Raw genomic sequence first — 15,619 nt, forward strand, 5'->3', positions numbered from 1 at the left:
TCGCATCTAATGAAATGATCATATTGTTTTTTTCTTTCAGTTTATTTATATGATGGATTATATTGATAGATTTTCTAATATTGAACCAGCCCTGCATCTCAGGGATGAAGCCTACTTGATTGTAATGGATTATTTTTTAAAATGTGTTCTTGGATTCTGTTTGCCAGTATTTTATTGAGAATTTTTGCATCGATGTTCATGAGTGAGATTGGTCTGTAATTCTCTTTCTCGGTTGGGTTTTTGTGTGGTTTTGGAATCAGGGTAGCTTTGTAAAAAGAGTTTGGCAATGACTCTTCTGATTCTATTATGTGAAACACATTAAGGAGTATAGGTATCAGCTCTTCTTGGAAGTTCTGATAAAATTCTGCATTAAAACCATCAGTTCCAAGGTTTTTTTTGGTTGGGAGGTTTTTTATGACAGCTTCTATTTCCTCATGACTTATAGGTCTATTAAAATTGTTCACCTGGTCTTGATTTAATTTTGATAAATGGTACTTATCTAAAAGCAAGTCCATTTCTTTTACATTATCCAACTTTGTGGCATATAAGTTTTTGTAGTAAGACCTAAAGATTCTCTGAATTTCCTCAGTGTCTGTTGTTATGCCCCCCTTTTCATTTCTGATCTTGTTAATTTGCATGTTCTCTCTCTGCCTTTTGATTAGTTTGGATAAAGGTTTGTCAATTTTGTTGAATTTCTCAACAAACCAGCTCTTTGTTTCATTGATTCTTTGGATTTTTTTCTGTGTTTCTATTTTGTTGATTTGATCCCTCAGTTTGATTATTTCCAGACTTCTACTCATCCTGAGAAAGTCTGCTTCTTTTTTTCTAGAGCTTTCAGCTGTGCTGTTAAGTCTCTAATGTGAGCTTTCTCCTTTTTTTTTTCTTTTTTTTAAAATGTCGGTACTTAGAGCCATGAACTTTCCTCTTAGCAGTGCTTTCATACTGTCCCATAGGTTTGGGTATGTTGTGTCTTATTTTCGTTGAATTCAAGGAAGACTTTAATTTCTTTCTTTATTTCCTCTCTGACCCAGGGGTGGTTCAGTAGTTGACTGTTCGGCTTCCATACATTTCTAGCCTTTCTGGGGGTAGAATTATTGTTAAATTCTAACTTTATTCTGTGGTGATCCGATAAGACACAGGTGGTTACTAATATTTTTTTGTATCTGTGGATGTTTGTTTTGTTACCGAGTATGTGGTCAATTTTTGAGAAGGTTCCGTGAGCTGCAGAGAAGAAGGTATATTCTTTCCTATTTGGGTGGAATGTTCTATAGATGTCTGTTAAGTCAACTTGATTTATTGCCTGCATTAATTCTCTTATTTCTCTGTTAGGTTTCTGTCTGATTGACCTGTCCATTGGTGAGAGAGGTGTGTTGAAGTCTCCTACTATTAGTGTGTGTGGTTTGATGTCTGCCTTGAGTTCTAGTAATGTTTCTTTTACATAAGTGTGTGCTCTTATATTAGGGGCATAGATATTCAGGACTGAGACTTCATCCTGCTGAATTGTTCCTGTTATGAGTATAAAATGTCTATCTCCGTCACTTCTGATTGATTTCTGTTTGAAGTCAATTTTGTTAGAAATTAGTATGGCCACACCCACTTGTTTTTTAGTTACATCTGCTGAAAAACCTTTTACCAACCCTTTACTCTGAGTAGATGTTTGTCTTTGTGGTTGAGGTGTGTTTCTTGTAAACAGTAGAATAATGGATCCTGTTTTCGTATCCAATCTATTAGCCTGTGCCTTTTTATAGGTGAGTTGAGTCCATTCACATTAAGTGATAATAATGACCAGTGGTTGGTTGTTCACTCCTATTACCAGCCACATTCATAGAGTCCAGTTTGATCGCATGCTCGTTCAGTCCCAGTCCAGCTGGATTTGGTGAGCTCCCATTAAAACAGGCACAGAGTCTCAGTGGGTGAATATATTTTTTGGGACTTTGAGCTGTAATTCTTCTTTTACTTTTCCTTCTTCTACGTCTATTATTCTTAAGTTTGGTCTTTACATGGTGGCCCAGGTTTCCCGGATATTTTTTGTTAAGAATTTCTTGGATTTGCTCTTTACTTTGATTAGTGTGTTTATTTCCTCTATAGTATCTTCAGGATCTGAGATTCTTTCTTCTATCTCTTGTATTCTCTTGGTTATACTTGTCTCTGTGGTTTTTGTTCATTTACCCAGGTTTTCTATATCCTGGCATCTCTTGGTTTGTGTTTTCTCCATGCCTCCATTTCAGGTTTCAAGTCTTGAACTGTTTCCATTACCTGTTTGATTCACTTTTCTTGGGTATCTTTGAGGGATTTATTCATTTCTTCTAACTTTATGTTAGTCTTCTCATCCATTCTTTAAAAGTTTTTTTCACATCCTGTTTAATTGTCTCTAACACTTTCATAATGCTACATTTAAAGTCCATTTTTTCTACTTCTGGATTAGGGTGTTCAAGTCTTCCTGTTGTATGCTTGCTAGATTCTGGTGTTATCCTGTTACTTTTCAGATTGTTGGAGGAATTCTTGCATTGGTGCCTGCCCACTTCTTCCTTAAAATGCTGTGAGGAGAGTCTTGTGGTTTGGTCCGATCTTTCCTGTGGTTGTGTACTTGGAGGGTTATTCTTGGTCTGACCTCTCTTATGTTCCCTCAGCCCTGGAGTTGGCTCTCAGATCCTCTCCACCCTGGTGTAGGCTGTGGTGCTGGATCCCTCCAGATGGATCTACTGGTACTGGATCAGGGCCACTTTCTGGCAAAAGACCTCACAGACAAAAGGGCAGGCTTGCTAGATGCCGGTTCAGTGGAACAAAGAGACCCTTGCAGCCTTGCCCTCACCATTGTGTTCCAGACCCTCAGCCCTGAAGCAGACTGAGTTGGCGGATCCTGAGACCCCGCAGATGGAAAGGGGTGCTTGGGGGCAAGCTGGGGTGGGATAGGTAGAGAAAGCCAGTAGCCAGGAAGAAGCCCCGCTGAATGGCCAGAAAGTTTAGGGTATTGGAGGGTGCCTGTGCTCCCTTCCTGGGGCCTTTGGCTGGCTAGGCTGGCACACACTTAGCCTTCTGGATGGATCTACGGGTACTGGATCAGAGCTACTTGCTTGCAAAGGACCTGGCAGACAAAAGGGTGGACTTGGTAGATCCTGGCTTGGTGGAACAAAGAAACCCATGCAGGCTTGCACTCACCACTGTGTCTCCAGACCCTCAGCCCCAAAGCAGGCTTACTTGGGGTATCCTGGGACCCCACAGATGGAAAGAAGTGCTTGGGGGTAAGCTGGTGTGGGATAAGCAGAAAAAGCCAGTAGCTGGGGAGAAGTCCCACTGAAGGGCCAGAAAGTTTAGGGAATTGGAGGGTTGATGGAGGTGGATCATACTTTCATTGGTTAATAAAGAAACTGCTTGACCTGATAGGTCAGATCATAGGTGGGTGGAGTAGACAGAACAGAATTCTGGGAGAAAGAATGCTGAGTCAAGCAGACATCATAGAGCCAGACACCAGGTCAGAGATGCTGAATCTTTCCCGGTAAGCCACTAACATGTGGTGCTACACAGATCATTAGAAATGGGTTAATTAAGATATGAGAGTTAGCCAAGAAGAGGCTAGATATAATGGGCCAAGCATTGTTTAAATGAATACAATTTGTGTGTTGTTATTTCTGGTGTAAAGCTAACTGTGCGGAATGAAAAGCAGGCCTGCCCGCAGCTCCTTCTAGAGAGGGTGCCTGTGTTCTCTTCCTGAGGCATTTGGCCAGCCACGCTGGCACAGTATTACCCCTCCAGATGGATTTCCTGCTTCTATTTTTCAAGTCATCTAAAGTAACATAATATAGTCCTAATGTTCAGTGTTATGGTATTTGCCATCCTTAATGTGGGAAGTTTTTCCTTCATTTTTACTTAACTCTCTCTCTGAGATTCTAACCAAATCTCATAACTTCTCAGTTTGTTCATAGCTTACACAGTTTCTCTGTGAATGTGGTCATTCAATGCATTGGAATGCTAAATACTGTTTATTTTTTTTTACAAAGTCTTTATTGTTCAGTTTTACCAATAAATACTCTGAGGCAGATGTTGGGGTGAAAACCTGTTAGCTCAGAGAGGCAGAAGAAGCTCCCAGCTGACCTTCTTTCTCAGCTGACATCCCAAGAGCCTCCTTCTGCTATGCCATCTCCATGAAGCCTCCTCATACTCACATGCCCCTCACTTCTTCTTCCTGGGCTTCCCTCTATCCATCCTCCCCTGTCCTTCTCATTCTCTATTTATTTCTTAAGCATGTTATGGTCAACATGGTTGCTTGCTCTGCTTTTTGACCAGTGGTTGACTTTATTCAATCCTGTTTACAAGTTTCAAAAAGAAAGTACTTGGATTAAGATGTGCACTAGGTCTGAGCCACATCACAACTAGAAACTTATTTTCTTGTAAATAATGAAAACTTGTTGTTCAAAGTATGCTCAAATGTTCTTCAATACTATAACTCTGCAATATTTGGAAGGCTGGGATTAAAGTCTCTCCAGTATACAGTCCCTAAGCATTCACTAATCAACTGTACATTTTCTTCTGAGTCTCAGCATGGACACCCCAGCTGTTTCAGTATCTAGGCATTTAGCCAACTGTTTTGGTGAGTTTATGAGACTTACAGGAAAGTCATGTGCCCTAGGGGAGGGACAAAAGCTATAAGTCCTCCTGATGACTCCATGTCCTCAGAGAGTAAGTCTAGCACATTCTCTCCGGTAGGCAAGTAGTAACAGATGGTGCTTATCTGGATAGCTGTCCTGTACCAGTGTTTTCATATATGAGGTTACCTGATCACCATGGCAACACTCATTAACACTGTTTGCTATCAGTGGAAAAGAGGCATAGAATACACAGTGTGTTTACCTGTTTCAGAGACCATGGGTAACAGACATGCTGTGTGACTGCAATCACGTATCCCATGTCCTCACCCTCAAGGCTTTTTTAGGTGTATATGGAGCAGGAGCAGCTGTTTTTCACAAACATTAACCTTGGCCATTGACAGCTTAAGATGGCTGTTCTATGAAGTGAAAAGGAATGGAAATTTATATTTCAGTCTATGACTAAACTACCCACCTCTGGAGAATTTCTGCCAAATGCCACGACTCCACATCCTACCTACTGGACAGAAATCATGTGTTTTCTGTCATGTTGCTATCACTACTCCAGGAAGGCAAAGGACAGGACTTTGTTTTAAATCTTATAAAAGATCCTGCATCTAACACAGGGCTCTCTTTGCTTAGGGACTCACTGATTTCAAATAACTTTAGCATCTGTCTTTCATCTCATTGTAATCGTTAGAGAAGCAATCCTTCCCGGGATTAGCATTACATTCTCGATATTACTAACAATGGTCTCATATGGAGAAAGTCAGAGTCCTAAATTTCTGGTCTAGATCTTCCCAACACATTAATAGTTCCAGTAAGTTCTTGCTCACTATCTTCTACCAGTCAGTTCTGCCTATGAAAATATTCATCTGAGAGTTTTGAGAGATAGATAAGTGGTTAAGAACTCTGAATGCTTTTGTAGAGGAGTCATGTCCTGTTTCCAGTACATCCATAATATCTCATAACCAATCTTTAATTTCATTTCTTGGGTATACAATGCCCTCTTCTGGTTTCTGAGGGAACTGGGCATACTTGTGGTTCATAAATATATATGCAGTAAAAATAGTCATACACATGAAAAGAAAGGAAATAAAAATATAAGGGGGAAAGGGAGGAAGGAAGGGAGGGAGGGAGAAAAAAAGGAAGGAAAGAAGGAAAGAAAATGATAACCTGCTCAGGATATATCTTGCTGTGACCCTTAACTGTGCAAAACAGAACATCAGAGGCCAAGGCAAGCATCCTGTTTCAAGCTCACCTTTAACCAACAATCTTCCCCTCAAAGATTATTCTGTGACTCATTCTTTGAGTTTGGGGATCCATGCATCATCTCAGTCACCATCAAACACCTGGGAAGATTGGCCCTTGTTGTGATATAGTCTGTTCATTTAGCAGAATGGCAGGTCCACTCCTGGCCTCATGTGTGAGGTTTCTGTACAAACAAGTCCTGATGATTGTTTGTGGGTGCTTCTCAGGGAAGCCAAATAGGAATTGTTATTTGCTCAATTCGTAGGACTTCTTTAAACATCGTTGCCTTGGAAGGCACTGGCCCAGGCTCAGAAGTGGATATCAGTACAGCAGGAGGGACACAGAACTTTGGTACAAGGCAGGTAGTGTGCCAGTGAGATCCATGAGAGACAATGGTCATCTGATTTCAGGTCCTAGGTCTGTATCATCATGCTCTGCAGCTCAGCTCACACATGGCAAAGACAGTTTCTCCCACACATCACTGGAGACCCAACATCACTGAGTACTCAAGTCCTCCTGCATCTGGGTGTGGTTCATCTTCTGCCTGGTTATCTAAAGAAAAAGATTGAGGGTAGATGTAGAAAGACCAGCACTGGTTTAAAGAAGCCTTTGCAAGTATCAGAGCCCACATAATCTCTCTGCTGTCTGCAAAGCATTGCTATCCAAGGCCGTCATCACATGCGGCAATTCTAATCCCATGGAGGTTAAGGACAGTAGCCTTGCAGTTACTCTTTCCTCATAACTATACCTGCCTATGTGCATAGAGATAGAAATGTGACACTCAGCCACTTTCTGCTATTGACAAAGACCCACCTTGTAATTTCCGTTTCCTCATGACTATCACTGCCTATGTACAGAGAGATGGAGCTGGGACACTCAGCCACTCTTTGGTATTGACACAGACCCACTACACTGATATCTAGGCTGGACAGGAATCCTGCTCTAGCCCAAGCAAAAGCAGAGAAGCCCAGCATTGAATTAGAAGAGTCTGGAGGAACTTTTCTTTCCTAGACATACTCTGAGTCATGGAGACAGGGGACATCTCAGACTTAGGCTCAGTGCACACAGAGTCCAGTGGGATTTTTTGTCTTGTGCCAGTGATGAATCAAAGGCTTATGTATGAAGTCTTATTACATGAATACTCTTCTACTAATATGCACCGCAGCTCTGGTTGAGACCTGTTCAATTAAGGTGAAAGAACAGATAATAACTAAGGTAAAAGAATAGATAATAGAGCCATCTAATCACCAAGATTCCCAATTTCTTTGCAGGCATCATGTGTGGCTTTATTCAGTTTCCTCCTGATGGTTCAGATGATTTGATCATGTCCTTCTCAGATAATCGTTTGTATCCAGTGTCAAAGATCGAGCTCTTCTGCTATGTTACCTCTCACTCACCTGCACAGTACTCTTGGCTTATTCATGAAGAGCCCCAGATAAAATGTTAAGAGCTCTTTGTTCCCAAAATCATTTTTAGTTCTTTAAGATCCTATATCTCCCTTGTATAGAACTCAGCCATTAGCATTAATGGACCCAAGTGAAGAACATTACGAGTCTTGGGAAGTGGATCCCTGAAATGACAACATTGAGCTTCGAGTGAAGCCTTGATTTGAAAGTGCATTTATAGTCTATTATATTAGTGTCTCCTTTTTTTTTTAACCATCCAGGATTTCTCTGTTTAATCCAGCTGTCCTGGAACCTGTTCCACAGACTGGGCTGACATGTATCTAAGAGATACATTTGCTTCTGCCTCTTTCATGCTTAGATTAAAGGTATTCAGTACCATGCTCAGTTATGTTTTGTCTTTTTAACTTCAAGAGAAATGTCCTAGGACTTTTCCTCTGAAATTTCCTGGGCACATGGCTTCTCCTGAGAAGTCCCTTTCTCAGGATTCACACTACTTCCAACTTTAGTCCAGAGCTTCCCAGGACAAATCTGGAACCCTGTCTAGACCTACAGTAGAAGGAATTAGGAGTCTGAAAGAACACAGTGATCATGATGAGAGGTCCTGCACCCCACCTGTGTTGAACGTATTTGGTAAGGACTCATTTGACTTCTTATCCATACTTAGTGTAGCCCTGAGCATAAGACTGATCGTTGGTCCCCAGGGGTCATAGCGGAGCATTTGCTCAATGCTTTGAAAATTGTTTTCCTGAGCCATGGCCTAGCAGACTGCTTTCCATTTCTGTCCCTACTCACCTAGAGCTCCCTCCCTAAATCCTGCTCTGACATACTGGCTCCCTCCTTTGTCTGAGAACAACTTTCTGCACGGGAACTGTTAAGGTCTCCTCCCTCCTGGCATCTCTCAAAGGGAAAGATATGATTATCACCAGGAATCGCTTAATAAAGGGCAAAGGTGACCCAGGAAGATCAGAGAGGACATTTGTATACCCAACACACAAAGTTAGAATGTTGCCTTGAAACCCTAAATAGAAAGATCGAACCCACAGTTCTTTCAAGGACAAACAGGCCACCTCTTCAACAACTCTGAGCACATGAAACTCCTCACACAACTGCCCCTGGGTCTCTCTCCTGAATCACTAATTTGACTGGTGACATTAGTGATAAAGGATTGATCTTCATCCCTAGTCATCACTCAGCTGGTCTCTTTTCAAGCCTCAGAGACATTTCTGTCACCTTCCTTCAGGGATTAAATAAAAAATATGTAGACTGATTGCTCAGCTCGGTCTCTGTGTCACAAGGACACATAGGCATGATAGATGCTCGCTGCTTTATGCTGACAGACCCAAGGCAAGAACAGAGCAGATGTCAGCCCCAGGATGAGCCATTGTTCCTGAGGCCATGGGGATGCTTATCAGCCTTGTTGCACAATTTGTTTCTTGGTGAAGGAACATAAAAGGAAGTTGAGAGGAATGTAGGGCATCACTGAGAGTGGAAGGGTTTGAGCAGTGCCTTGGACTCAAACCCCATCACTCACAGTTCATTAGATTCTGGGAAGTGCTTCTTTCTGAGAAGAATCTCAGCCCAGAAGGAGGAAGAACAGCAGAGTCTGAGTTCTGTGTTGGAGCTGAGGCTCTTCTCCTCAGACGGAGGACAGCAAGTGAGAAGATTGATGGAGTCCTCTGCGCTTCTCTGCAAGGGGTGTACCACATGGCAGAGGCTTCTGCTCACAGGTAAGGGTACCCAGTCTTTGACTGTGTGGGGAGGGGGACTCAGAGGCAGGCTGGAGTCTCCTAAAGAGGGAAGGATCTTGAGAGGAGACATAAGGTTTCTATTTGTAGTTATGGTACATAACGTACAGTCAGGGACAGAGGCTCAGCATCCAGAAGCTCTCAGAGGAGAGCAAGTGATGATGGTAAGAGAAAAGCCTTAAGAACTCAATATTCACAGTGAATTTCATTGGCTGCAATGTTCTGAAGACCACTGTACCCCATCATGACAGCATGACCCTCCAAATAGAGATGAAGTGGGACAGCTAGTGAGATGTCTCAGTGTGGGAAGATATGACAACATGAAACCAATCCTCAGCTCCCACACAGTAGATGGAGAGAACAGACTCCTGCAGGATCTACTCTGCCCTCCACATAGGTGCTGTGGCATGCACACACACATGCATATGTGGCATATGTGCCCAGCACAGATTTGTGGCATACATCTTCATATGTGTATAAGAAGACACATTATATTGGGGTTTTATGGTCAGAGTTGATGGGCAGATAGACTAGGTCTCTACCTCTATATGTGGTATCCTTCAGTCAACCAGCTGGACCTCTTTCTATCTATGTACTAAATTCCCCACATTTCCACAGGACCTAGCTGGTTGTTTCCAGTCTCACCATTGAGGAAGGAGCTACCAGGGGATCACAAGGAGACACCAGTCTTCACAAATACATACCTATATTTACATAAGTTAATCTAAAATCATTTATTTCACACTTAAATATAATTATTACCCTAAGCTCCAAACCTAGGAACTCTGAAGAGAAATCCATAGAGACACATTCTTCTTTTCTTTATTCTGTTATCCACTGTGCCTGGGTTTTTTCCAAGACCTGAACTTTCCAAAAAAGATCCGACTAATTATTTTTTTAAAAATTCCTGGTTCTGATGGGTGATGGTGTCTTAGGCCGTTAAACCCAGCAGCAGGGAGGCAGAGGCAGGTGATCTCTGTGAGTTTAAAATCAGCCTGGTCTATAGAACAAGTTCTAGGGCAGCCAAGGATACACAGAGAAGCCCTGTCTCAAAAAACTGAAACCCAAATCAAAACCAAAAGATAAACAAACAAACAAAAAGCCCTGGTTCTAGTGGACTTGATATCAGTAAACCCTAAAGATGAATTCATAGTTTGAAGAGAATCACAAAGGGAACAGAGAAAAAATCAGAAAATGAGGACTCTCCAGAGAAGGCGTTCAGAGAGGCAGTGATCCTTACACATATACTCTAGGTGAGGATGGATAAGGGACACCGAGTCAGACAACCAGACAGACACCTGAGCAGAGAAATCCTAAGAGGAAACAACTCACTCTGAGTGAATTGAAGTCATGTTGCTTATGTCTGCAAATGGGGGTGAGCACACCCCAACTCATACACCAAAGCTGAGTGATGCCCACACCCATGTATTATTGGTGCTTTTTCTCAATTGCCTTCTAGCCTCCCTTTTAACCTTCTGGCACCTGTCCACCACCGCCCGTGAGACCACTGTGTCAGTGCCACCGCTAGTGGCTGAAGGAGATGACGTCCTGTTCCTTGTCCGCAATCTGCCAAAGGACATTCAATCCTTAGCCTGGTTCAAAGGGCAAGGAAACACAACCAAAAAAATTGCAACATATACACTGCACAACGATTTAAGTAGGCGAGGTCTTGCGTACAGCAATAGAGAGACAATATATCACAACGGATCTATGCTGTTTGAGAAGGTCATCCTGAAGGACTCAGGATTCTATACCCTACAAACCTATAATAGACATGGAAAAACTGTATCAACAAAATCCGTGAGACTCAATGTGAAAGGTAAGTGATTCACTGTGAATCTGTGACCTAGTTTGAACAATGGACACAGCTTCTCAGGACATAAAGCCCCATCTTAGACAAATACTAAATACCCAACTTAGGAGGATCTCTCTCTTCCCTTCTAGCTTACCTTTGGAAGTGTGGGCGCCTTTCTACCTCTTCACAGCTCAGGATTGAATCAGTGCCACCCAGCGTTGCTGAAGGGAGAAGTGTTCTTCTACTTGTTCGCAATATCCCAGAGCGTGTTACAGGCTTTTTCTGGTTTAAAGTAGAGAAAGACTTAAAGAAGAGCCTTCTGGCTTTCCTCCATTTTCCATTCGATAAACCAGTTTATTGGGGGCCTGCATACAGTGGCAGGGAAACGGTCAACAGTGATGGGTCCCTGCTGCTTCACAGTGTCAGTCAGAACGACCGTGGATTGTACATACTGCAAATTGTGAAAGCAGATGATGGAAGTAAAGAAGCAAAAGTGCAACTCCAGGTGGACAGTAAGTGATTCTCTGTGAGTTTTCAGGGCTGGGTGGGGCTTAGTCACACAGGACTGCCATGGCGAACTTAGCCTCCCTTCCCTCTTGCACTATGTCCCTGGGTGGAGGTTTAAGCACTTAGTGTAGAGACAAATGACCATAGACCAGCTTCCATCTTCTTACTCTGTCTGTGTCCGTGAAATCCTTGAGGTAAAGCAACTCAGCTTAATATATCCGAGTCATCCCTCAGTCTACTGGGGCTCCAGACCAGGGAGCCCTGGGTCCTGTCATCTTTCCACGGCTAGACTAAAGTGCCCCAGGGGACCATTTTCTATTACAATACTCTTATATCCTCTAGAACCTGATAAGAAACAACAGTTTTAGAACATCTGTGTCTAATGGGGTATTTATTATCTCCAAATTAAGAGATTCAGTAACAAAATCCAGGGCCTGGTAGAGATGATGGAGGAGTGCTTCCTACTGGCTTGTCCTTCATACTTGCTCCATCTGCTCTCTTATATCACCCAGGAGTCCTAGCCCAGAGCTTGAACTGCCTGCAATGGTCTGAATCATTTTGCCTCAATCCGCAATTAAAAATGTACTATAGATTGCCCACAGCGCAATCTGGTGGTAGCATACTCAACTGAGGCCTTGTCTTGTAAGATGACTGCTAAGTTGTGTCAAATTGATAAAAACCCATCCAGCCTAATTCCTAAGCCTTTTTAAAATTTTGTTTTATTAATATTTTTTAATATAAACTTTTCTCAGTTTACATAGCTATCCCTGTTCCCACTCCCCCCCCTCTACTTGCTACCCTTACTTTTCCCCCATCACACCCCCCCCATCCAACTCTCAAAAAGTGTAAGGTTTCCCATGGGGAGTCAACAATGTCTGACACTTCACTTCAAGGTATGAACAAGGTCCTCCCCACTATATTGAAGCTGAGCAAGATATCCGTACAAAAGAATGTGTTCCCAGAAGCCAGTTCAAACACTAGGGATAAATTCTGGCCCCACAGACAGCACAAGCCCCACAACTCACCCTCACATTCAGTGGGCCTGATTTGGTCCTATGCAAGTTACACCGTTATCAGTCCAGAGTCAGTGAGCTCTCACTACTTCAGGTCAGTTGTGTCTGTGGGTATCACCATATGATCTTGACCCCTTTGTTCATATTATCAGCCCTGCCTCTCTCAGATAGCTCAGCCCAGTGCTTTGCTGTAGATCTCTGTATCGGCTTCTATCCGTTGCTGGTTGAAGGTTCTATGATGACAATTAAGACAGTCATCAATCTGATTATGGGGTAAGGCCAGTTTAGGAATCCTCTCCACTGTTGCTTAGTCTTATCTGGCATCGTCCTTGAGGATTCCTGGGAATTTCCCTAGTGCTATGTTATCAGTAGCCTTTTATTGGCTCCGTCAATCAAGATATCTCTTTCCTTTCCCTAACTGTCCTTCCCCCTTCTTGATCATCCCATTCCCTCATGTTCCCCTCCTTCCTGTCCTTCTTCCATCCCTTTCTCTTTCCACACTTCCTTCTTCCCCCTCCTGATTTTCTCACATCTTTTAAAATTTTTTTTTTACTGATTTTTATTGAGCTCTACATTTTTCTCTGGTCCCTTCCCTGCCTCTCCCCTATCCTTCAACCCTCCCCCAAGGTCTGCATGCTCCCAATTTACTCAGGAGAGCTTGTCTTTTTTTACTTCCCATGTAGATTAGATCTGTGTATGTCTCTCTTAGGGTCCTCATTGTCTCGGTTTTCTGGGATTGTGATTTGTGGGCTGGTTTCTTTGTTTTATGTTTAAAAATCACTTATGAGTGAGAACACATATGATAACTGTCTTTCTGGGTCTGGGTTACCTCACTCAAAATAACGTTTTCTAGCTTCATTCTTTTTCCTGCAAAATTCAAGGTGTTGTTATTTTTTCTGCTGTGTAGTACTCCATTGTGCGAGTATACCACATTTTCCTTATCCATTCTTCGGTCGAGGGGCATTTAGGTTGTTTACAGGTTCTGGCTATGACAAACAAAGCTGCTATGAACATAGTTGAGCACATGTCCTTGTGGCATGATTAAGCATCCTTTGGATATATACCCAAAAGTGGTATTGCTGGGTTTTGAGGAAGGTTGTTCCCTAATTATCTGAGAAATTGCTACACTGACATCCAAAGGGGCTGTACCAGCTTGCACTCCCACCAGCAATGCAGGAGTGTTCCCTTTACCCTACAGCCTCTCCAGCATAAGTTGTCGTCAGTGTTTTTGATCTTGGTCATTGTTACAGGTATAAGATGGAATCTCAGAATTGTTTTGCTTTGCTTTTCTCTGATGACTAAGGATGTCGAACATTTCCTTAAGTGTCTTTCAGCTATTTAGATTCCTATGTTGAGAGTTCTCTGTTTAGGTCTGTACTCCATTTTTTATTGGATTATTTGTTCTTTTGATGACCAATTTCTTGAGTTCTTTGTATATTTTGGAGATCAGACCTCTGTCTGATCTGGGGTTAGTGAAAATCTTTTCCCATTCTGTAGGCTGTTGTTTTGTCTTGTTGACCATGTTCTTTGCTTTACAGAAGTTTTTCAGTTTCAGGAGGTTCCATTTATTAATAGTTTATTTCAGTTTCTGTGCTGCTGGGATTATATTTAGGAGGTGGTCTCCTTCTCAGGAGATCTTGTCTGTTTCCCCTTCCCTGGGGAATCCATGTATGTCTCTCTTAGGGTTCTTCTTGTTATCTAGCTTCTCTGGGATTGTTAACTATAGGCTGGTTATCCTTTGCTTTATGTCTAATATCCACTTATGAGTGAGCACATACGGCATTTTTTTCTGGGTCTGGCTTACCTCACTCAGAATGGTTTTCTCTAGTTTCATCCATTTGCATGCATATTTCAAGATATCATTGTTTTTAGTGCTGAGCAGTACTCACTGTGTAAATGTACCACATTTGCTTTATCAATTCTTCAGTTGAAGGGCATCTAGGTCTTTTCCAGGTTTTTCCTATTACAAATATTTCAGTGTTGAATATAGCTGAGCAAATATCCTTGTGGTATGAATGTACATCTGTTGGGTATATGCCCAAGAGTGGTATTGCTGGGTCCTTAGGTAAATTGATTCCCAATTTTCTGAGAAAACACCATACTGATTTCCAAAGTGGCTGTACAACTTCGCACTCCCACCAGAAACGGATGAGTGTTCCACTTACTCTACATCCTCTCCAACATAAGCTATCATTGGTGTATTTGATCTTATTCATTCTAACTGGTGAATGTTATCTCAGAGTCATTTTGATGTGAGTTTCCCTGATGGCTAAGGATGGTGAACTTTTTCTTAAGTGTCTTTTGGGCATTTGCAATTCTTCTTTTGAGAATTCTCTGTTTAGATCTGTACGCCATTTTTGATTGAATTATTTGGTAATTTGATGTCTTGTTTCTTGAGTTCTTTATATATTTTGGAAATCAGTTCTCTGTTTGATTTGGGGTTGGTGAAGATCTTTTCCCAATCAGTAGACTATCATTTTGTCTTAGTGACTGTGTCCTTAGCCTTACAGAAGTGTCTCAATTTCAGGAGGTCCCATTTATTAATTGTTGCTCTCACTGTCTGTGTTATTGTTGTTATATTTAGGTAGTGGTCTCCTGTGCCCACGTATTCAGGGCTGCTTCCCACTTTCTCTTCAGTGATGATCAGTGGGGCTGGATTTATGCTGAGGTCTTTGATCTGTTTGGACTTAAGTTTTGTGCATAGTGATGGATGTGGATCTATTTGCATCTATTTTATGTTGATATCCAGTTATGCCAGCCTCACTTGTTGAAGAAGTTTTCTTTTTTTTCGTCAAATAGTTTTTGCTTCTTTGTCAAAAATCAGTTATTTATAGGTGTGCGATCAATATCAGATATTTGATTCAATTCCATTGTTCCACCTGTCTGTTTTAAATGCCAATATTAAGCTGTTTTCATTACTGTAGGTCTAGAATAGAGCTTGATGTCAGGGATGGTGATGCCTCTGGAAGATCCTTTATTGTAGAGGATTTTTTGGGCTATCTGCGTTTTTTGTTTTTCCATATGAATTTGGGTTCTTTTGAGGTCTGTGTAGAATTGTGTTAGTATTTTGATGGGAAGTACATTGAATATGTAGATTACTTTTGGTAGGATTGCCATTTTTATTATGTTGATACTACCTGTCTAAGAGCAGTAAGATATTTCAATTTTCTTTTATCTTCCACAGTTTCTTTCTTCAAAGACTTAATGTTCTTGTCATACAGGTTTTTCTCTTCTTTGGTTAGTGTTACCCCAAGATATGTTATTTGTGGCTATTGTAAATGATGATGTTTCTCTGATTTTTTTTCTCAGCACCTTTATC

At 41.7% G+C, this 15,619-nt stretch overlaps 1 protein-coding gene across 1 annotated transcript in view; it reads left to right on the forward strand.

Annotated features, from left to right (window-relative positions):
• The window catches only part of LOC142854830 (cell adhesion molecule CEACAM3-like), a 110,041-nt gene that overhangs the window by 21,521 nt on the left and 72,901 nt on the right, over positions 1-15,619 (forward strand). Inside the window, exons 4-5 of the mRNA XM_075981208.1 lie at positions 10,445-10,804; positions 10,930-11,292. Coding sequence (XP_075837323.1) covers positions 10,445-10,804; positions 10,930-11,292 — 723 coding nt within the window. The remainder of the gene's footprint in view (positions 1-10,444; positions 10,805-10,929; positions 11,293-15,619) is intronic.

This window comes from Microtus pennsylvanicus, chromosome 1 (assembly GCF_037038515.1).
Source record: "Microtus pennsylvanicus isolate mMicPen1 chromosome 1, mMicPen1.hap1, whole genome shotgun sequence".
NCBI classification, from domain to species: Eukaryota; Metazoa; Chordata; class Mammalia; order Rodentia; family Cricetidae; genus Microtus; species Microtus pennsylvanicus.